This window comes from Andrographis paniculata, unplaced genomic scaffold (assembly GCF_009805555.1).
Source record: "Andrographis paniculata isolate CXL003 unplaced genomic scaffold, ASM980555v1 Contig62END, whole genome shotgun sequence".
Taxonomy (NCBI): domain Eukaryota; kingdom Viridiplantae; phylum Streptophyta; class Magnoliopsida; order Lamiales; family Acanthaceae; genus Andrographis; species Andrographis paniculata.
In genome coordinates, this window is record NW_026137598.1 from 5,393,057 (window position 1) to 5,418,274 (window position 25,218).

Below are 25,218 nucleotides of genomic sequence, written 5' to 3' on the forward strand. Positions count from 1 at the left end.
TATTTGTCTCTATTAGTTTAGAAACTAATGGTATAATTAGTAAGTAATTAAAAAATATATTAGTAAAAATAATTATAATTTAATAAAAATAATTATAGATTAAGATTAATATGACTAAATAGTTTAATTAAAATAAAAATATATATATTACTCCCTCCGTCCCATAACAAAGTATCAATTTTTCCATTTTAGTCCCTCTTATAATAAAATATCCATTTCTTTTTTTAATAACCATATTATCTATCTAATATTACAGATACCCTTGCAACTTACAACTTACAATATATTACACAAATGTCATTACCTTTATTAGTATATTTATTAGGTTATTTTAGTCCTTTCTACTTTATTCCTAATACATTTCAATATAATACTAATATTTCTAAAATTACGTGCAAAAAGCAAATGAATATTTAGTTATGGGACGAAGAGAGTATTAATTTTTAAATATAATTATATTTTAGAAAAAATGAAAAGATAAATTATATAGGACAAAATAAAAATAAAGATAATGAACAAATTAAGCGGAGGGAAGAAAGTATATAATTGTCTGCAAGCACCGCTAAGTTGTATACAAATAAAAATGTTAAAATATAATTTATCAATAATTTATTTTCTACTACTTTTTCTCACATTTTTTGTCCAACTTCTTTGTCCCTTACACATATTTTCATATCTACAGTACATCGGATATTAAAAAAAATGGAATAGAGGGGGTAATATTTTTTAATTAGGTAACAACTCCTCTTTCAAAAAAGTATTAAATTAATAGCCTACAAATTATTTAATTTATTTAAAAATATTACTCCATTCTCCATCTCACATATTATGTCTACTTGCAGTCTGTCTCATATTTCATTTCTTTTAATGTTACTTTCATTTTTTGGAAAATGATTACACATTTTAATTTTATTTTTAATTTTTTAATTATTTTTTTTAATTTTAATTAAACTAATTAGTTATCTTAATCTTAATTTATAATTATTTATATTATAAGATAATTATTTTCACTAATACATTTTTAATTATATACTAATTACACCCCTCCTAAAATAACGTGTCTACAGTGTAGCAGACGCGGTATATGAGACGGAGGGAGTATTTAATACCCTCCATCCAGTCTCATTTATTGTAGCTCGATAATTCAAGAGGTGTATAATTAGTAAATAGATAATAATGTATTAGTAAAAATAATTATTGTATAATAAAAATAATTTTAGATTAAAATTAAGATGACTAATTAGTCTTATTAAAAATTTTTAAAAAAATTAAAAATTTTAAAATAATATTAAAGTGTACAATTTTTTTTAAAAAAATAAATAGAAAATGACAGTATAAGTGGGGCGAAAATAAAAAGATGGACACCATAAGTGGGACGGATGGAGTATATTTTATATTTTTTTATTATTATAAAACTTACATAATTGATGTATATTTACAATCAAATATCAATTTTAGACGAAAAAGTGCTTTGTGTATCTTTTAATTAACATAACAAATTTTAAGCAATAAATAAAATACAAAATATTTTATATATTTTTATTAGAACACAAGAAATTGTTATACTCCCTCCGTCCCATTGAAAAGTTGTCATTTTATATTTTTGTTCTTCCCAAAACAAAGTTATCATTTCCTAATTTAGTAATTGTATACCTAACATAATAAATATCATTTCAACTTATAATATATTATATAAATGCTATTACTTTTATATTACACCATACTAATAGAGGTATTTTTGTCTTTTTTACTACAATCCAATGTAATATTAATATTAAAAAATCTAGTACCATTCCAATGGACAGAGACAATATAATTTATTCTTCTACATTTATTTATTTATTATTATTATAGTAGTAGTAGTATAATTTAATTATATATTTCTATATCAGATTATTCGTGAAATACTAGTAAGTTCATAAGTTATTTATATATGTGGCAAATGCATTACTTGCTACCACTACGACATTCTCAAGAAATTTGCTTTGTTAATAGTTATGACTATACTCTATCAAATACTCCATCCGTCCCATGTAATATGAGTGTATTATTGTAGACACGAGAATTTAGGTAAAGTATAATTAGTAAGTAATTAAGAAATGTATTAATAAAAATAATTATTATTTAGTAAAAATAATTATAGATTAAGATTAAGATAAGTAAATAGTTTAATTAAAATTAAGAAAATTATAAAATTTAAAATGCGATTAAAGTGCATAATTATATTTCCAAAAATAGAAAAGACAAGTTATATGGATAGAAGAAAATAGAAAATAGGGACAAATTATGTTGGACGGAGGGAGTAGAATACTAACTGTGTTTGGTTTTAATTCTAAATTAAAATCAACATCAACATACAAGGATTAGTTTAGAAAATGTTTAACAAAAATATATTATTTTATTTTATAAAATATTATACTCTCGTACTCCCATAACAAAGTATCTAGTTTTTTATTTTAGTCCGTCCCATAACAAAGTATCAATTTCATTTTTTAGTAACTGTATAACATTACAAATACCCTTACAACTTACAATATATTACACAAATGTCATTACCTTTATATCACACATACTAATAAAGTTATTTTAGCAATTTCTATTTTATTTTTACTATATTCCAATATAATACTAATATTTCTAAAACAAATGAATGGAGGAAGTATTAAAATATTATTTAAGCTAAAATTTAAATTTAGATTAAAATAACAATAAATAATCAATAAATAATGGGAAATTCGTTCAAATACCTAGAACCAAATAAGCTCATCGTCACATCTAAATTGTTCATACACTACCAATATTCTATATTTTCTACAAATGCATCTAATTTTATATTATACGTCATTCACTCGGACTAAATTATTCAGTAGATACTACATTTGCTCGTCCATCACAAAATATATATTTATTTTTGGTGCAAAATTTTAAAAAATAATATTATTTTAATTAAAATAAATATTTAAAATAATGTAAAATAATTTTATCCTTATTTTTAGTAAAAAATAATGATGCAATAGTAAAATAAAAGTAATTACGTAAAATAGTAAAAGTATAATTATTAAAAATATATGTACATTAATAGAAGACAAATAAAATAAAAATATATATTTGTTAAAGCGGGGGAAGGGATGATAAATGATTCATACAAAATGGTTGATTATTTTGATATTTTTATTTTAAGTTTGACATTTTCGTTTACATACAATTTTTTTTTTAAGTTTTGAAAATTTTAAAAATAAAAGATTATTTGATATTATATATTTTTGTAAAAAAATTTTGAATTAATGTGAAACATCTAAAATGATTATTTAAATAAAATCCTACTCCAATATCTATCAATATATGCAAACATAATAAATCTGTTAAAAGTTAAAAGTTTAGTTGATAACTAAAATTAATCGGTTTTTATATTTATAATTATAATTATAATAATAATATAATAACCAATCGAAGATTCCATATAACCGTCTGATATAAGATACGATATGAGATTTTGCAGCTATAAAAACAGCACTACCGCTAGACAACAACACTCCACATTCTTCACTTCTTATTATTTTCTCAGCTGTCTACATCTCGTCTCCGTCGCCATGTCTAAGCTCAACCCAAACGCCCCCGACTTTCAACCCAATCGCCCGCCGCAAACCGCCTCACCTCATCCATTCCCACTCCTGCCGCCGGTAATGTTCCATCTTCAGATCTTTCATGGTTTCTACTACAATCCAAATCAGCAGCGAGCGTGGAGCCAAGAGAATATTGGTGGGCGATACATACAGAGATCGACGTCCAGGCATCAGGTTATGCCTCTGGACGTGGATCCGCATGCCACAACTGTCGTGATGAAGAACATTCCTTACGATTGCAAGTAATTACTCCAAATTTTCCCACTTTTTCTATTCTCGTTTTGACTAATCTCTTCAATAATTAATGGACAAAGATTTTCCCCAATTTTTTTCCCTCTCGCCTCCAAAATTAGGGTTTACGAAATCGGCAGGTCTTGCCTTTTTCGTACCCTAATTAAATGATAGCCGCCGAAATTGATTAATTGCTTCCAGACGTTTTGATTGCCCTTTTTGCTTAATTCTGTTGCAGGCGCAGCGAAATAATTGATGTTTTGGATGGATTCTGTCTGAAAGAGAACAGCCGCCCAAAAAAGGAGGGTTCTTCGCAAAGCCCCGAGGAGGAGGAGGAACCTTTGATTTGTGCATATGATTATGTATATGAGCCCTTCGATTTCAAGTACGTATAGAAACCCTTGTATATCACGATTAATATATAACCTATTTTTATCTCTTGAAGAATTGAATAATTTATAATCTTTGTATCTTGGTGCAGGACCAAAAAGGGAAGAGGCTTCGCCTTCGTTAACTTCACCAACGCCGCGACTGTGAAGAAATTCAGCAGCTCCTTTCAGGGCAAGTTCTGGAGCAATGGCCGTGGAAACAACTGGGAGAGGCCAATCGTGATCGCCAAAGCGAAAGTTCAGGTAATTAATATCAATATAACGATATATATAGAGAGAGATTCAGCTAGCTGTTTATTGGTCAATTACTGAATGTTTTTCTATAATTTGTGCAGGGGAAGGAAGCATTGGTGGAGAAGGCGTCGCCATCGTTGTACGACTGCGATTCCGACGAGTTCCTGCCAGTGACGTTCGAGCCGGCGAGGGACGGGTCGGGGAATCCGGTGGAGATGACGGTGGTGGGGAACCGGAGGAGTAGTAGTGGCGTAGGTAGCTCGTCATCATCTGGAACTTGCGCGATCTCCCACAACTGATAGATACAATTATGGATGGTGAAGCTAGCTAGCCTTAATTAAAGCTAGCTAGGGTTTTTGAGCATTCATTTTCACAACAAATATTTTTTGTATATTTTAATTACAAGTAATTTTAGGCAACAAATAAAATTTTATGAAATTTTAATGAAATGCAAGAAAATATTATACTTATTTTGTCCCAATAGAATAGTCTTATTTATGATTTTTGTTGTCCCAAAACAATAGTGTTATTTCTATAAATACATTGCTATAAAATTATCCATATTTTTTTGTTATTATTACACAAATGCCACTATTTTTTACATTAATATACTTAGGAGGGTAAATAGGTCTTTTCCTCATATTTTTTCATCGATTATCAATATAATATTAATATTTTTAAAATTTTGTACCAAACACAAATAGAACTATAATTTTATCGTTCTATTTTATTATTATTATTATTATTATTATTATTATTATTATAATAGTCCTTCCGTTTCGGTGCAAGGTTGTAGTTTACTTTTGCATGTAGATTTTTGAATATTAGTATTATAATGAGTTGTAGTGAAAAAGACGAAAATGTCTCTATTAATATTGTTCAATATAAAAGTAATGACTATAGTGTAAGTTGGAAGGGTATTTATTATGTTAGTTAGATAGTACAATTACTAAATTAGTAAATAGTAACCTTGTTTTGGGACGGACGAAAATGAAAAATTGCAACCTTTCAATTGGACGGATGGAGTAGTATAATTTAATTAAATATTTTCATATTAAATTATTCATGAAATATTAAGTTCATAAATATACAAATTTTTATATAGGTCGCAAATGCATTACTTAATACTACTACTACGACATTCTCGATAATTTTGCTTGGTTAATGGTTATGACTATGAAGTATAGAATACTAACGACGTATCTGATTTTAATTCTAAATCAAAATCAACGTACACTATTCAATTTAAAAAAAATAAATATATATCAATAAAAATATATTACTGCATTTTATAAAATTTTTTATTAAATAATTATTTGAATTAAAATTTAAATTCAAATCAAAATGGCAATAAAAAATCAATAAATAATACCTTCTCCGTCCACAAACTAGTATCCTACTTTCTTATTTGGAACGTTCAACAACAATTGTCCTATTTTTTTTTTTAAACATAAATTTTACATTTTTATCCTTAATTTATTTATTACTTTGAGTCACTACCATGCACTTAAGGGCAAATTTGTCCATTCATAACAAAAAGACAATCACCTAAAAAATCGTACAAATATATTTTATGATAATATAAATTGGACGGAGGAAGTAGGAAATTTGTTCAAATACCCTGAACCAAACACGGTGTTTGTTTTCTCCTTTCAATGGAAATTTAAAAATTAGTGAGATATTATTATTTGCACACTTACAAATTTCTATATTTTCTAAGGGTGTGTTTGTTTGAGGGTTTGAATTTTGAGTTAGGATTTGAATAGTAAAAATTTTAAATTTGAATAGTTGTATGATGTGATATAAATAGGTGTTGATGTGATGTTTTGAATGTAAAATTAATTTTCAGTATAATATAAAAAATGAAAAATAGGTGTTTGATTTGATGTTTTTTGGGGAGAAAAAATAGGATGAATAGTAGAAATCCAAACAAATTCCTCAAACAAACACACCCTTAGTATGTATCTAATTCTATATTGCACTCCATTCCTGTTAAATTGTCTTATAGATACATAAAATATAATTAGTAAATAATTAAAAATATATTAACAATATATTATTATATAATAAAAATAATTAAAAATTAATATTAGGATAATTAAATAATTTAATTACAAATTAAAAATATAAATTATGAAACTTAAAATATAATTAAGATATACAATAATAATACTAAAAAATAAAAAGACATTATATAAGATAGACAAAAAAAAAAGGGGGAACATTTTACGTGTCAAGAAAGTATTTACTCCCTTAAGATTATATGATATTATAATATAAAAGAATATTTAATTAAATTGATTTTTAAAAATATATACTTCATTTGTCCTTTATCCATCTGTTTGCTTATTTTTAGCACAAATTTTAAAAATATTAGTATTATATTGGGTATCGTATAAATAAAGTAAAAAAGACTACGTTATAAAAAAAAAAAAAAGTAAAAAAGACTAATATAATTTTATTAGTATTATGTGATATAAAAGTAATGTTCGTAAAAAATTCAGTTAGGACATATTCAAAATAAAAAAAAATATATATATATATATAGATTGTTAAGAGGTTGAACGAATATTATATATTTTAAAAATGATATAGTATTCAATATTGCATTTTATAATTAAATAAAATCATATACAATAAATAAATATTTTTACATTAATTATAAATTAATTTTGTAAAAATAGTAAAATTTAAATGTAAATATATTTGTAAGAGATATAAATAAATGATTATAAATAAATTTTCGGTGTGTTTATTTTTTATTTTGAATCAAAATTAATATCTTATTATTCATTTTTAGATGTCTTTTAAAATAATACCTATATAATAGATAATTTTATTCATACATAATTTTATTATTTATTATTTGACAAATAATATCAATTTACTTTTTCAATATTTTTTCTACTTGTCCACTACTATTTAGTCACCTCAATTTTTTTTACTAAAATGACTTTGATACAAAATACTTGTATATTTGCCTAAACTTCTATAATTGTTTGAACAAAATATTAAAAAAATATTTTATCCGTTTCATATAATTTGTCTTTTTTTTCTATTTTGTTTGTTCCTTATAATTTGTCATTTCGTTTTTCGAAAATATAATTATACTATTTAATTACATTTTAAATTCATAGCTTATAATTTCTTTTTATTTTAAATAAAGTATTTAATCATTTTACTTTTAATATATAATTATTTTCATTAACTTATTATTATTTATACTAATATATTTCTTAATTATTTACTAAATAAACAATACCTAAAACTCTATATCCCAGTTAAGATAGACAAATTAGTTAGAACAAACATAGTATCAAAGTAAGATAGAAAAAAGATAGCGGTTAGAATGTTGAATATTAAAGTCAACATTGTGCTCAATAGCACACTAATTGCTAACTGACAACACACAGTATTACCGCAAACAACATTCTTTATGCGTTAATATAATATAAATATAATACGGAGTACATGAATTAACAACAATGTTGTAGTCTCATACAACATACAATAATTCATTTTAGCACATGACATACGGCTTCCTCTTCCTCTGTTCCTTAACAATCTATCTATTTTTTTCATTTTGGTATGTCTCATATGAAAGTATCCATTTTATTTTTAAATAATTGTACTATATCTCTAACATTACAAATATCTTTTAGTTTATAATATATTACACAAATATCATTACCTTCGTATAATACAATTTAATTTAATCTTTTTATATTTCTTTCTACTATATTCTAATATAATACTAATGTAAAAATAATTTTCTTTTTTTATTGTAAAAAAATAATAATATGATGATAAAATAGAAATATTTATAAGACATTATAATTATTAAAAGAATATACTCCATATATACATTAAAGCTGAAGGAAGAGAATGCAACTCATATACAAATTAAAATAAAAATGTCAAAATAATCAACCATTTCTCAAAAATAAAATAAAATACTAATAGTAAAATAAAATATTTATATCTCACAACTGTAAGCAAACAAACATTCCCATTATTTTTATAAATTATAAAAGCTTCCCTAATCACATTTTACCTCTTTCCTCTTCTTCATTTCCCTCATTCTTAACTTCTTCCATCTTCTTCTTTGTTTCGTCTCCTTCTTCCTCGATCAGCCTGTGCTCTGCTCCGCTCCGGTGACTGCTGAAAGGTAAGATTCTTTCTTATATGTATTTTCATAAAATAAATAATGTTGATGAACCGGCTGTCCACGGTTCAAGGAATACAGGAACCGTGTATGAACCGAACCGATTTCAGTCTCGGTTCCACGGCGGTTCTGATTTGAAACCTTCGAATCGATCGGTCAAGTCTAAACATAGAGGAAATGCAGTAATTATTTGATTTGTAATTTTTGAAATATATATAAAATTCGTTTGCTTTGTATTTTGATTGAAGATATTTTAATTTTTTATTGTAAATCCTCGATAAGTAATAATAATAATAATAATAATAATATCCAATCGAAGATTACATATAACCGTCTGATATAAGATACGATATGAGATTTTGCAGCTATAAAAACAGCACTACCGCTAGACAACAACACTCCACATTCTTCACTTCTTATTATTTTCTCAGCTGTCTACATCTCGTCTCCGTCGCCATGTCTAAGCTCAACCCAAACGCCCCCGAGTTTCAACCCAATCGCCCGCCGCAAACCGCCTCACCTCATCCATTCCCACTCCTGCCGCCGGTAATGTTCCATCTTCAGATCTTTCATGGTTTCTACTACAATCCAAATCAGCAGAGAGCGTGGACCCAAGAGAATATTGGTGGGCGATACATACAGAGATCGACGTCCAGGCATCAAGTTATGCCGCTCGAAGTCGATCCGCATGCCACAACTGTCGTGATGAAGAACATTCCTTACGATTGCAAGTAATTACTCCAAATTTCCCACTTTTTCTATTCTCGTTTTGACTTATCTCTTCAATAATTAATGGACAAAGATTTTCTCCAATTTTTTTCCCTCTCGCCTCCAAAATTAGGGTTTACGAAATCGGCAGGTCTTGCCTTTTTCGTACCCTAATTAAATGATAGCCGCCGAAATTGATTAATTGCTTCCAGACGTTTTGATTGCCCTTTTTGCTTAATTCTGTTGCAGGCGCAGCGAAATAATTGATGTTTTGGATGGATTCTGTCTGAAAGAGAACAGCCGCCCAAAAAAGGAGGGTTCTTCGCAAAGCCCCGAGGAGGAGGAGGAACCTGTGATTTGCTCATATGATTATGTATATGAGCCCTTCGATTTCAAGTACGTATAGAAACCCTTGTATATCACGATTAATATATAACCTATTTTTATCTCTTGAAGAATTGAATAATTTATAATCTATGTTCTTGGTGCAGGACCAATAAGGGAAGAGGCTTCGCCTTCGTTAACTTCACCAACGCCGCGACTGTGAGGAAATTCAGCAGCTCCTTTCAGGGCACCTTCTGGAAGAATTGCAATGGAAAGAACTGGAAGAGGCCAATCGAGATCGCCAAAGCAAAAATTCAGGTAATATATATATATATATAAATTCAGCTACCTGCTTATGTGTCAATTACTGAATGTTTATCAATAATTCGTGCAGGGGAAGGAAGCATTGGTGGAGAAGGCGTCGCAATCGTTGTACGACTGCGATACTGACGAGTTCCTGCCGGTGACTTTCGAGCCGGCGAGGGACGGGTCGGGGAATCCGGTGGAGATGACGGTGGTGGGGAACCGGAGGAGTAGTAGTGGCGTAGGTAGCTCGTCATCATCTGGAACTTGCGCGATCTCCCACAACTGATACATACAATTATGGATGGTGAAGCTAGCTAGCTAGGGTTTCTGAGCATTCATTGTGCACGTTTGGTTGGATATCTGCAATCATTACTTATTATTAATATATATAAATATATATTTTTTTTCTTTCTGGTTTGGCATTTATGGTGTATGTTTTTAGGGTTTATGGGAATGGTGGTGTCAGTGGACGATGGATCAGTAATTATCTGGGACCCACCAAACCCCGTTCCCTACATATATACTCCCTTTATGTAGATTACATTATTTCTTTTCAAATTTGGTCTGTTCGTCAATATGTAAGTCAGAGTAATGCAACGATGTATTATATATTTTTAAATTGGGTTTGTTCACGTTTTTTATTTTTTATTTATTTTTATTATCGATATGTAAACTATTTGATATTTATATTCATAAGGTTTGCTATTAAATGGAGTACAAATTATATATTCCCTCGTATTGTGGACGAATTACAGTGAATTATACTCTCTCCTTCCCACGTTGGAAGTCGTAGAAAAGGAAATATATGATAAGTATAATTAAAAGATAATTATAAATATAAAATAAGATTAAAATGCGTAATTATTTTCGACGGACAAAAATAACACAATGGATATGGTAGATGGTACAGAGGGAGTAATGTTTAAGTAATTAAAATTTGTAGTAATAAAAATAATTATTAAATAAAATTAAATAGTTTAATTAAAATAAAATAATTATAAATTTTAAAATATAATTAAAATGTATAATTATATTTTTTAAAAACATCAATTTATATGGGAGGAATAAAGTATTATTTGTATATAAATAAAAAACGTGTGTCTATTGTTTGTTTACTGAAATGGTTTGGGAAATGTGTTTTTATGTAATTAAGGAATAATAACCTTACTTTATGTAATTATTGTAAAAAAATATGAATAGTTTTGTAAAAATGTGAAGAGTTAGTTTAATTTTTAAAATATGACTATTGTTTTTATACAGACAAAAATAACAAAATAGGACTAATATTTTTAAACTAATGAAGTATATATTTTTTTATTTTTATATTATCTACAAATATCCCTTATACTTCACATTAAAAATAAAAAATAAAAAATTTGAACCTATTTTACAAAATAAATACACATTTGCACACAAACAACACACCCTTTGTGTTTGCTCAAAATTTTTTTATACATTATTTTCAATATATATTTTATTATTTTATAAAAATTAACATTCAATTTTAAAATTTTTTTTTATATTACTAACACAATTTCTTATAGTTCACATAAAAAAAAAATTATTCAAATTAATTCTTACTTTTCTTTTTTATTTTTATCTAAATTTATTTTCGTTTTCCTTTTAGTTAAAAAAAAATATTTCTATTTTTATCTATCTTTCTTAAATTTGTGTCCGATCAAATAAACATAATTTTACATAACATACATAGTACTTAACAAACAAATCCAAAGTTGTTTATATTTTAAATTATTTTCAGCATATGATACTGAATTAATATTATTTATGTGATGATTGTATATATGGGTGTGTTTCTTTGAAAGAGTTTGAGAAAAAAATTGTTTGAATTTAAATTGAGTTTGAATTTCTGGATAATTTTGAATTTCGGTTCTTCTTTAAATTTATAAATTTTATTTGAATTTGAAAAGTTTTGATTTGTATTAATTTGATAGATAATGATTATATTAATAACAATAATAATAATAATAATAATATTTTTTTAAATTCATAATATATTATTTTTAATTGTAAATATATTAAAAATAAAAATAAAAACCCACGTTTACCCTTAAAATCCTTCAACAACAACCGCCGCTATACTCGTCTTCCTCCTCTACTTCTCCCATGTCTTACCTCCTACACGGGAGAAAGGCCTTCAGCCGCTGCCTTCATAACTTTTTCGGGCGTCGCCAACGGCGTATCACCGATCACTTTGACCGCCGTATTGCCGAGAAGGAAGGCTGAGAAGGAATCCACGAAATTAAAAATAAATAAATAAATAAATAAATAAAAATATTTTTCGTTTTAATACAAACTTTTTGTAAGTTTTGAAATTTTTTTAAAAAATATTGAAAAAAATGTGAAACATCTAAAATGATTATCTAAATAAACCCTAATATAAACCAATATATGTAAACCCAAATCAGTCAAGATAATACAAGTTGGATTAAATAAGTATTTGTTACTATATATTTAATCAAATGTAATTATTAAAGTTAAAAGTTTATTTAATATCTTAAAATTATTTGGTTTTTAATTTGTTTTTATTTAAGTTCTCAATAAGTAATTAATAGTCATAATACAATATAATATTCAATCGAAGATTAGATTTAACCGTCAATATAAGCAACTATGAAAACAGCACTGCCACTAGACAACAGTACATCACATTATTCGCTTCTTATTATTTTCTCCGCTATCTACGTCTCCTCTCCGACGCCATGTCTAAGCTGAACGTCAACGCCGCCGAGTTCCACCCCAATCGGCCGCCGCCAACCGCCTCACCTCATACATACCCACTGCTGCCGCCGGCGTACAATCCCCCGCCGGTAATGTTCCAACCTCCGATCTTTAATGGTTTCAACTACGACGCAAATCAACAGGTCTATATCTACGACGCCACCGCTGCTTTAATTTCTTCACGACATCCCTCAGTGAGATTAATTTTGTTGCTGCAAATTCCTCTCCGGCGCCTCCACCGACGTCGGTGTACACTCCGGTCCGTCACATTAATTTTGTTCCTGCGAATTCTTCTCCAACGCCTCCACCGACGCCGGTGTACACTCCGATCAGTCACGGACGAAATATTTAAGGTGTGGTTTCCAAGGGACGACGGGAGGGGTAATTGTGTGCAGAACCGCGCCGGAGAAACTCGAGGTCCGGCTAACTATGGCGTGGAAGGTTCTGGAAGGAGCCAGAACAATACTCGTGGCCGGAACATACAGAGAGCGATGGACAGGCATGAAGTTATGCCTCTCGAACTCGATCCGAATGCGACGACTGTCATGATCAAGAATATTCCTTACGATCGCAAGGATTTCTATACGTACTTAAAATCGAAGGGCTGATATGCAAAATCATATGCACAAATCACAGGTTCCTCCTCCTGCGGGCTTTGCGAAGAACCTCGTTTTTGGCGGGGGGTGTTCTCTTTCCGACAGAATCCATCCAAAACATCAATTAATTCGCTGCGCCTGCAAAAGATTTAAACGATTTGGGCTATCAAAACGTGTGAAAACAATTCAATTTCGGTGGCTATCAGTTAATCAGGGTACGGAAAAGGCAAAACTCTATCGTTTTCGTAATTCCTAATTTTGGAGAAAACCTGTGTTCAATAATTATTTGCAGAGATAAGTCAAAACGAAAATAGAAAAAGTGAGAAAGTTTGAAGTGATTACGTGCAATCGTAAGGAATATTCTTGATCATGACAGTCGTCGCATTCGGATCGAGTTCGAGAGGCATAACTTCATGCCTGTCCATCGCTCTCTGTATGTTCCGGCCACGAGTATTGTTCTGGTTCCTTCCAGAACCTTCCACGCCATAGTTAGCCGGACCTCGAGTTTCTCCGGCGCGGTTCTGCACACAATTACCCCTCCCGTCGTCCCTTGGAAACCACACCTTATGTAGACCGTGACTGGTCGGAGTGTACACCGGCGTCGGTGGAGGATCCAGAGAAGAATTCGCAGGAACAAAATTAATGTGACTGATCGGAGAGTACGCCGGCGTCGGTGGAGGCGCCGGAGAAGAATTTGCAGCAACAAAATTAATCTCGCTCGGCGAAGTCGTGAAGAAAGCAGCGCTGGCGTCGTAGATATAAAACGGTTGATTTGCGTCCTAGTTGAAACCATTAAAGATTGGAAGTTGGAACATTACCGGCGGGATTGTACGCCGGCGGCAGCCGTGGGTATATCTGCGGTGAGGCTGTTGGCGGCGGCCGATTGGGGTGGAACTCGCCGGCGTTGGCGTTGAGCTTGGACATGGCGATGGAAACGGCGGAGAAAATAAAAAGTGAAAGAATGGTGTATTGTTTTTATAGCTGCTGAATCTCATTTCAGACGGTTAGCGGTTATGTGTAATCTGCAGTTGGGATATTATCGGTTAGGGTTATATGTAATCTGCAGTTGGAGTATATTATTATTGTTATTATAATTATCAGTTATCGACAACTAACAATAAAAATTTAAAAACCAATTACTTTTAGTATATTAAATAAACTTTTAACTTTAACAGTTACGTTTGATTAAAAATATCGTAACAAAGATTATTTAATCCAATTTGTATTATCTTAACATATTTGTATTTGCAAATATTGATATATATATATATATATATATAAATTAGGATTTTATTTAGATAATCATTTCAGATGTTTCACATTATTTAAATTTTTTTTTATAAAATATCATATCAAATATTAATTTTTCATTATTTTAACAAATTTCAAATTTTACAAATACTTTATTTAAACAAAAAATATTTTTAAAAATTTAAGTATTATTCACTAATAGTATTTGTTTTGCCTGTTTATGCTAACAAATTTTCTATCAATACAATTTTCAATATATAATAAATATATTTGATATTTTCATAAAAAAAATATTTTTAATATATTTAATATTTTATAAACAACTATATTATTTCAATTCCATATTCCATTAGTACATAAGCAAAGATCTCGTCCCATACGGGATGATCTGATAATTAGGTGGATAAATTAAAAAGAAATGTTAGAGGAAATTTGACGGAAAAGAAGGATTAATATATTTTTTTTCAAACTCGATTTTCTAAAATTTTGTTATTATTTATTTATTTTAATTATCAACTAAATTTTATGTCTATTTTATTTATAAATAAAAAAATTTAGTTGCTCAAAATTGTATTACTCATATATTTAATAAATAATAATAAAAAATTTATCATTATGTTTTCTACTTATTATATCATTTTTTTATCAATATTTTTTTTTTTAATAAAATTTGTATGATACCTTAAATTTACTTCTTTTTTTTAAAAAAAAAAATTCCAATTGAAATGAGAAAACATAAGGCGTGTTTGGTTCCGGGTATTTGAACAAATTTTCCTATTATTTATTAATCTTTTATTGTTATTCTGATTTGAATTAAAAATTTTAGTTCAAATAATATTTTAATATGTTTTTTTAATAAATAAAATAATATGTTTTTATGGAATATTTTATAAACTGAATAGTATAGGTGGATTTTGATTTAGAATTAAAACCAGACAAGAGACATCCAAAGTTTCTCTCTCTCTCTCTTTTTAAATCTATATATTTATTATATATGTGTTTTTTTTATAGGCTTTATATTTTTGTATTATATAAAATTTTATTATGTACACAACTATATATATTAATAATTTTTTTAAAATTTTTATTTTAAATATAAATAATTTTATTATAAATATAAATATATATGTAATTTTCTTTTAGGTAGAAAAGAGAGAAAGATGATGTAGAAGAAAGATAGTGTAAATTAAAGATATGGAGATAATTTGGATGAATATCTTGAATACGGGTGGTCTAAGTTTGTTTGAACAAAATATTCCCTCCGTCCTATATACCATGTTCACGTTGCCGTTTCTGCATGTCCCATATACAATGTCACTTTCCTTTTTGGAAAATGATTACACATTTTAATCTCATTTTAAAATTTTTAAATTTTATTTTTTAAATTTTAATTAAACTAATTAGTTATCTTAATCTTAATTTATAATTATTTATATTATAGAATAATTATTTTCGCTAATACATTTTTAATTATCTACTAATTACATCCCTCCTAAAATACCGTGTCTACAGTGTAGCAGACACGGTATCTGTCTGGGACGGAGGGAGTACTAAACAAGATAATAATATTTTAATAGTAAAATATAATAAAAAAAGATGGTGGTTATAGTGTTGAATATTAAATTTTAACATTGTTCTAAATAATACACTATGTGCTAAGAGACAACGAACAATATTATCACAAAACACATTCTATGTGTTAATATAATATAAAAATACAATACATAAACTAACAACACATAATATAGTCTTATACAATATACAACAATTGATTTTACAACACGATATACTTTTATATAACATAATTATAATTATGAACAAACAATATATACTTTTATTACACATAGACTTGTGATGTTTGTATATATTATGAGTACTGAAATCAGCACCTTTTTAATTTTAATTTATAAAATAATTAAAAATTGTAGATTTAAGATATTAACAAATTTTATTAAAAAAAAAAAACCGATACAAATATGATATAATAAGTAAAACAAATAGTACCAAATGTATTACTACTATTAATTATCTATTAAATGAATGAGTAATACGATTTTGAACGAATAAAATTATTTATTATAAATAAAAATAGACAAAATTTAGATTATACATAAAAAAAAATATGAATAATTACAAAATTTTAGCAAATCGTGATTAAAAAATAATATTCTCTTCACAACTTTCGATGTGGGAATTGGATTTGCACACAACAACCGTTTCATTAACATGAAATATGACAGTTCGTCCTATTAATAATATTAAAGAATAATTTTTATAAAATAATAAAATATATTTTATTGTATATATTTAAAATGGTAATAATAAAGATTTTGTTGTGTATACAAAATGAACATTATTAGTAATAATATTGAAAATTTGAAAAATATTTTTCGTTTAAATACAAAAATTTTGTAAGTTTTGAAAATTTTAAAAGTAAAAATAAAAATGAATACTTGATATTATATTTCTTTAGAAAAAATATTGAAATAATGTGAAACATCTAAAATGAACATCTAAATAAAATCCTAATATGTATAAATATATGCAAATACAAATCGGTTAAGAAAATATAAGTTGGATTCAGGAAGTAGTTTGTTACGAAATCTTTAATAAAATGTAATATGTTTTTAATTTTTTATTGTAAATCCTCGATAAGTAATAATAATAATAATAATATCCAATCGAAGATTCCATATAACCGTCTGATATAAGATACGATATGAGATTTTGCAGCTATAAAAACAGCACTACCGCTAGACAACAACACTCCACATTCTTCACTTCTTATTATTTTCTCAGCTGTCTACATCTCGTCTCCGTCGCCATGTCTAAGCTCAACCCAAACGCCCCCGAGTTTCAACCCAATCGCCCGCCGCAAACCGCCTCACCTCATCCATTCCCACTCCTGCCGCCGGTAATGTTCCATCTTCAGATCTTTCATGGTTTCTACTACAATCCAAATCAGCAGAGAGCGTGGACCCAAGAGAATATTGGTGGGCGATACATACAGAGATCGACGTCCAGGCATCAAGTTATGCCGCTCGAAGTCGATCCGCATGCCACAACTGTCGTGATGAAGAACATTCCTTACGATTGCAAGTAATTACTCCAAATTTCCCACTTTTTCTATTCTCGTTTTGACTTATCTCTTCAATAATTAATGGACAAAGATTTTCTCCAATTTTTTTCCCTCTCGCCTCCAAAATTAGGGATTACGAAATCGGCAGGTCTTGCCTTTTTCGTACCCTAATTAAGTGATAGCCGCCGAAATTGATTAATTGCTTCCAGACGTTTTGATTGCCCTTTTTGCTTAAATCTGTTGCAGGCGCAGCGAAATAATTGATGTTTTGGATGGATTCTGTCTGAAAGAGAACAGCCGCACAAAAAAAGAGGGTTCTTCGCAAAGCCCCGAGGAGGAACCTGAGATTTGTGCATATGATTATGTATATGAGCCCTTCGATTTCAAGTACGTATAGAAATCCTTGTATATCACGATTAATATATAACCTATTTTTATCTCTTGAATTGAATAATTTATAATCTTTGTATCTTGGTGCAGGACCAAAAAGGGAAGAGGCTTCGCCTTCGTTAACTTCACCAACGCCGCGACTGTGAAGAAATTCAGCAGCTTCTTTCAGGGCAAGTTCTGGAGCAATGGCCGTGGAAACAACTGGGAGAGGCCAATCGTGATCGCCAAAGCGAAAGTTCAGGTAATTAATATAAATATAACGATATATAGAGAGAGAGATTAAGCTAGCTGTTTATTGGTCAATTACTGAATGTTTATCTATATATAATTTGTGCAGGGGAAGGAAGCATTGGTGGAGAAGGCATCGCTATCGTTGTACGACTGCGACACTGACGAGTTCCTGCCGGTGACTTTCGATCCGGCGAGGGACGGGTCGGGGAATCTGGTGGAGATGACGGTGGTCGGTAACCGGAGGAGGAGTAGTGGCGGAGGTAGCTCGTCATCATCGGGAACTTGCGCGATCTCCCCCAACTGATAGATACAATTATGGATGGTGAAGCTAGCTGGCCCTAATTAAAGCTAGCTAGGGTTTTTTAGCATTCATTTTCACGACAAATATTTTTTGTATATTACAAGTAATTTTAGGCAACAAATAAAATATAAAAATATTATGAAATTTTAATGGAATGCAAGAAAATATTATACTTATTTTGTCCAAGTCTTTGTTTATCATTTTTGTCAATATCAAAATAATATGTCATTTCTATAAATACATCACTATAAAATTATCTTTATTTTTTTATTATTATTACATAAATTACACTCAGAGGATAAATAGGCCTTTTATTCGTACATTTTACCAATTATCAATATAATATTAATATGTTCTAAATTCTGTTCCCAACATAAATAGAACTGTAATTTTGAAATGAAGAAAGAGTAATTTATCCTTCTATCGTTCTATTATTATTATTATTATTATTGTTATTATTATAGTATAATTTAATTATATATTTCTATATTAAATTATTTATATAGGTCGCAAATGCATTACTTACTACTACTACGACGACATTCTCAATAATTTTGTTATGACTATAAAGTATAGAATACTAACTGATTTTAATTTTAAATAAAAATCAACGTACAATATTCAATTTTAAAAATAATAACAATCAATAAAAATATATTAGTTCATTTTATAAAATATTGTATTAAAATATTATTTGAATTAAAATTCAAATTCAAATAAAAAAGGCAATAAAAAAATCAATAAATAATAGAAAATTTGTTCAAATACCCTGAACCAAACACGGTATTTGTTTTCTCCTTTCAATAGAAATGTTCTAAAAAAAAAGAACGGAACATTTTATGGGTGACAAAAAAGTATTTATTCCCTTAAGATTATATGAGATTATAATATAAACGAATATTTAATTAAATTGATTTTTAAAAGTATATACTTCATCCGTCCTTTATTCATGTATTTGCTTTATGTGATATATAAGTAATTTTAGTAGAAAATTAAGTTACTAAAAAAAGAAAGTAGTTGATACTTGTCATAGGACATACCAAAATAGAAAAAATTGATAGATTATTAAAAAGTTGATTGAATAATATATATTTTAAAAATGATATAGTATTCAATATTGTATTTTATAATTAAATAAAATCATATACAATAAATAAATATTTTTATATTAATTATAAATTAATTTTGTAAAAATAGTAAAATTTAAATGTAAATATATTTGTAAGATATATAAATAAATTATTATAAATGAATTTTCGGTGTGTTTATTTTTTATTTAGAATCAAAATCAATATGTTATTATTCATTTTTAGATGTCTTTTAAATTTATACCTATATAATAGATAATTTTATTTATACATAATTTTATTATTTATAATTTAACAAATAATACCAATTTAGTTTGTCAATACTTTTCTACTTGATCACTACTATTTAGTCACCTCAATTTTTACTTAAATCACTTTGATACAAAATATTTATATGTGCGCGCTAAACTTATATAATTGTTTGAACAAAATATTAAAAGATAATTTTATCCATCCCACATAATTTGTCTCATCCTTCTATTTTGTTTGTCTTTTATAATTTGTCATTTTGTTTTTTGAAAATATAATTGTTACGCATGAAATTTAGAATTAAGGAAAAAAGAAAAATTGGCCTAACAATTGAGATGATCGAGCTAGTCGAGGGGCATTGCGGGGAACTCAAGTAAAGTAGATGCATTTCTAAGGAAATAACGGGTCGGAAGGTCCGCAGGTCGGAAGGTTCATAGCTCGGAAAGTCCGCGAGTCGGAAAGTCCGCAAGTCGGGAGGTCCGCAGGTCGGAAAGTCCGCAGGTCGGAAGGTTCGTAGCTTGGAAGGTCCGTAGATCGGAAAGTCCGCGGGTCGGTTGGTCTATAAGTCGGGAGGTTTGCGGCTGGACCAAACAAACCGGATGGTCTATCAGTCGGAAGGTTTGTGGCTAGACCAACAAGTCGGATGGTCTGTAAGTCGGGAAGTTTGCCGCTGGACCAAACAAGTCGGATGGTCTATCAGTCGGGAGGTTTGCGGCTGGACCAACAAGTCGGATGGTCTGTAAGTCGGGAGGTTTGCGGCTAGACCAAACAAGTCGGGTGGTCTGCAAGTCGGGAGGTTTGCAGTCGGACCAACAAGGCGGAAGATTTGCGGTCGGACCAACAGGGCGGAAGAGTTACGTTCGGGCCAAAAGGACGGAAGGTCCGCGGTCGGTCCAGAGAGTCGAATATTGTTAAGAGTGAGCAAGAATGATACTTCGGTCGGTTGAGGGCACGTGTCAGCAGGAGAAGGGTTAGCAGACGGTTGAAAAAGAGGCATTGTAATCGTTCAGGCTACGGTTTCCGGTACCGTTTCTGAAGAGTATTTAAGGATTAAAATTTGCAACTGCCGATTTATCTTCAATCAACTTCAACAAAAGCAAAGTCAGATTCGGGGATCACTACTTTAAATTTTCAGCATTTTAATTTCCAGTTAATTTTCTTATGTACCGTGTTTAGAGATTCCTAATCTCGGGTACTAATTAATAAAATTTGAGGATATTTACATATCTTTGAATTTTACTTTATATTTGTTGAAAAAATACATCAACAATAATTATACTCTTTAATCAAATTTTAAATACATAATTTATATTTTTTATTTTAAGTAAGTATTTAATCGATTTAATCTTAATCTATAATAATTATTATTAAATCATTATTATTTTTACGAATATATTTCTTAATTATTTACTAAATAAACAACACCTAAAACTCTGTGTCCGAGTTATGGTGGACAAATTAGTTAGGGAGAACAATTCTTAACAATCTATTCATTTTTTTTAGTATTCATTTCCTTTTTTTAAGTAATTGAACTATCTCTCTAACATTACAAATATCCTCTAATTTACAATATATTACACAAATGTTATTATCTTTATATTATACAATATTAATAAAATAAATTTAATCTTTTTATTTTTCTTTCTACTGTATCCTAATATAATACTAATATAAAAGTAAATTTTTTTAAAAAAAATAATAATATGACGATAAAATAAAAATATTTATAAAAAATTATAATTATTAAAAGAATATATGATCCATATATACATTGAGACGGAAGGAAGAGAATGCAACTCATATACAAATTAAAATAAAAATGTCGAAATAATCAACCACTTCTCAAAAATAAAATTAGTAAAATAAAACAAAATAAAATATTTATTTCTCACAACTGTAAGCAAACAAACATTCCCATTATTTTTATAAATTATAAAAGTTTCCCTAATCAAACCACTGAGGCCCACACCACATTTTACCTCTTTCCGTCATTCTTTACTTCTTCCCTCTTCTTCTTTGTTTCTTCTCCTTCTTCCTCGATCGGTGACTGCTGAAAGGTGAGGTTCTTTCTTATATGTATTTTCATAAAATAAATAAATAATGTTGATGAACCGGCTGTTTGATGAACCGGCTGTTCACGGTTCAAGGAATACAGGAACCGTTGTAAAAACCGATTTCAGTTTCGATCGGACAAGTCTAAACATAGAAGGAATGCAGTAATTATTTCATTTGTAATTTTTGAAATATATAAGATTTGTTTGCTTTGTATTTTAATTTTTTATTGTAAATTCTCGATAATTATAATATAATATCTATTGAAGATTTAGATATAACCGTCTCATAGACAAAAATACTCCGCATTCTTCACTTATTATTATCTTCTCCGCTGTCTAGGTCTCGTCTCCGTCGCCATGTCTAAGCTCAACGCCAACGCCCCCGAGTTCCACCCCGCCTCACCGCAGATATACCCACTGCTGCCGCCGCCGTACAATCCCCCGCCGGTAATGTTCCAACCTCCGATCTTTAATGGTTTCAACTACGACGCGAATCAACCGGTCTATATCTACGACGCCACCGCTGCTTTCTTCACGACTTCGCCGACCGAGATTAATTTTGTTGCTGCAAGTTCTTCTCCGGCGCCTCCACCGACGCCGGTGTACACTCCGACCAGTCACGGTCGACATAAGGTGTGGTTTCCAAGGGACGACGGGAGGGGTAATTATGTGCAGAACCGCGCCGGAGAAGCTCGAGGTCCGCCTAACAATGGCGTGGAAGGTTCTGGAAGGAGCCAGAACAATACTCGTGGGCGATACATACAGAGACCGAAGTCCAGGCATGAAGTTATGCCTCTCGAACTCGACCCGAATGCGACGACTGTCATGATCAAGAACATCCCCTACGATTGCACGTAATTAGTCCAAACTTTCTCACTTTTTCTAGTTCGTTTTGACTTGTCTCTTCAATAATTAATGAACACAGATTTTCCCCCAATTTCCGTCTGTCTCCAAAATTAGGGTTTACGAAAACGACAGGGTTTTGCCTTTTTCGTACCCTAATTAACTGATAGCCGCCGAAATTGAATTGCTTCCAGACGTTCTAATTGCTAAAATCGTTTAAATCTTTGGCAGGCGCAGCGAATTAATTGATGTTTTGGATGGATTCTGTCTGAAAGAGAACACCCCCGCCAAAAACGAGGGTTCTTCGCAAAGCCCTCAGGAGGAGGAACCTGTGATTTGTGCATATGATTTTGCATATCAGCCTTTCGATTTTAAGTACGTATAGAAATCCTTGTATATCACGATGAATATATAACCTAATCTTATCTCTTGAATTGAATATTTTATAATCTTTGCTTCTTGGTGCAGGACCAAAAAGGGAAGAGGGTTCGCCTTCGTGAACTTCACCAACGCCGCGACTGTGAAGAAATTCAGCAGCTCCTTTCAGGGCACCTTATGGGAGAATGGCAACGGCAACGGCAATGGAAAGAACTGGGAGAGGCCAATCGAGATCGTCAAAGCGAAAATTCAGGTAATATAAATACAACAATATATATATATATATAGATTCAGCTAACAGCTTATTGGTCAATTACTGAATGTTTATCTATGATTTTTGCAGGGGAGGGAAGCATTTGTGGAGAAGGCGCTGCTATCGTTGTACGACTGCGATTCCGACGAATTCCTGCCGGTGACGTTCGAGCCGGCGAGGGACGGGTCGGGGAATCCGGTGGAGATGACGGTGGTGGGGAACCGGAGGGGCAGCAGGAGGAGTGGCGTAGGTAATTCGTCATCGTCGGGGAACTAGCGGGATCTCCATAATTGAGAAATAGATACAATTATGGATGATAAGCTAGCTAGCTAGCTAGCACTAAAGCTAGGGTTTCTGAGCATTCATTGCGCACGTTTGGTTGGGTTTCTGCAATCATTACTTATTATTAGTATATATACATATATATTTTCTTTCTGGTTTGGTATTTCTGAGTTTTGCCAAATATTGGTATAACTCGTAGATACCAAATACAGACATACACACGGGGGATGGTGTATGTTTTTAGGGTTTATGGGAATCGTTGTAATTAATTTCGAGTTTTTTTCTGTTTTTCTTGTAAATTTCGTCTGTTGGTCAATATGTATCAAAAATAATGCAACGAAGTAGTATATATTTTTAAATCGGGTCTTTTTCCGTTATTCAATTATTTATTTTTTTTATTATCGATATGTTGTGATATTTATATTCACGAAGGGTGTGTTGGTTTGTAGAATTTTGTCAAATTTTATTATTCATTCTCTAATTTTTTATTTTCTTTTAAATTAAAATTATCAAATCTAAACTTTCCAAAAATTACCTAAAAACAATTCATCATATTATATCATTTATTCACATATAATTTTTAAAATGTATATAGTTAGGGTGTGTTTGTTTGGATTTTGAGTTAGATTTGAATAGTAAAAATTTTAAATTTGAATAGTTGTACGATGTGATATAAATAGGTGTTGATGTGATGTTTTGAATATAAAATTGATTTTCAGTATAATATAAAAAAAAATAAGTGTTTAATTTGATATTTTTGGGAAAAAAAATAAGATAAATAATATATTTAAAATTCAATCTTCCAAACAAACGGACCCTTAGTATCAAACATTTATTTTTATATAAAATATTATTTATAATATGCTCCCTCCATCCATCTAAAAAGTATACATATTTTTATTTTGGGACGTCCAATTACAAAGTAAATATTTTATTAAATACCTCTTTTTTTTATAAATACTTATATTTTACATCGTATCATTACTTTTACACAAAAAAAATAAGAATAAAAATATTATTACACTATTTTTAACTATCTATTATAATTAAAATATTATTATTTTTTAATCACTACGAAAAAATAATTGTATATTTTATGCGTTAGACAGAGAAAATATATTTTTTCAATCACATACAAGCTAAAAATAAAAATGGTCAATAAACTGAAAGGAAACAAAACACTCAAAAAGAAAAATTTGTGTCGAGTCATATAAAATATATATCGAAATAAATGAATTTCCACTATGTAAAAATAAAATAAAAACTGCAAAGCGTTTTATTAATTTATCTTAAAAACTTAACATTAATACTACGTCGTTTTGTTCCACGATTGCATTTTTGGTGACGACATCCACTGGATTACGATTTACGAAGGCTTAAACTAATCATTCCACTGCAAATGGTAGGTTACGACTTACGAGGACTCAGGCGCAATCATTAAACTGCAAATATTTGCAGACAGCACCCATTTTTATTTCATATTTATTTATTTGCCCGATGACGA

General features: G+C 29.5%; 4 protein-coding genes across 4 annotated transcripts; all 4 read left to right on the forward strand.

Annotated features, from left to right (window-relative positions):
- Positions 1 to 3,590: 3,590 nt before the first annotated feature.
- Positions 3,591 to 4,776, forward strand: LOC127260441 (protein terminal ear1-like). Its single transcript, XM_051288174.1, has 4 exons — positions 3,591 to 3,865; positions 4,093 to 4,239; positions 4,336 to 4,486; positions 4,579 to 4,776. The coding sequence occupies exons 1-4, from the start codon at positions 3,591 to 3,593 to the stop codon at positions 4,774 to 4,776; spliced, it is 771 nt and encodes a 256-aa protein (XP_051144131.1).
- A 4,322-nt stretch (positions 4,777 to 9,098) lies between these two features.
- LOC127260442 (protein MEI2-like 7) lies at positions 9,099 to 10,266 on the forward strand. The gene is made up of 4 exons (XM_051288175.1): positions 9,099 to 9,373; positions 9,600 to 9,746; positions 9,842 to 9,992; positions 10,069 to 10,266. The coding sequence occupies exons 1-4, from the start codon at positions 9,099 to 9,101 to the stop codon at positions 10,264 to 10,266; spliced, it is 771 nt and encodes a 256-aa protein (XP_051144132.1).
- Positions 10,267 to 17,390: 7,124 nt separating this feature from the next.
- On the forward strand, positions 17,391 to 18,570 carry LOC127260443 (protein MEI2-like 7). The gene is made up of 4 exons (XM_051288176.1): positions 17,391 to 17,665; positions 17,892 to 18,032; positions 18,126 to 18,276; positions 18,373 to 18,570. Exons 1-4 carry the CDS (start codon positions 17,391 to 17,393, stop codon positions 18,568 to 18,570), a joined length of 765 nt encoding a protein of 254 aa, XP_051144133.1.
- A 3,745-nt stretch (positions 18,571 to 22,315) lies between these two features.
- LOC127260444 (protein MEI2-like 6) lies at positions 22,316 to 23,708 on the forward strand. Its single transcript, XM_051288177.1, has 4 exons — positions 22,316 to 22,812; positions 23,033 to 23,176; positions 23,270 to 23,432; positions 23,523 to 23,708. The coding sequence occupies exons 1-4, from the start codon at positions 22,316 to 22,318 to the stop codon at positions 23,706 to 23,708; spliced, it is 990 nt and encodes a 329-aa protein (XP_051144134.1).
- Positions 23,709 to 25,218: the final 1,510 nt, after the last annotated feature.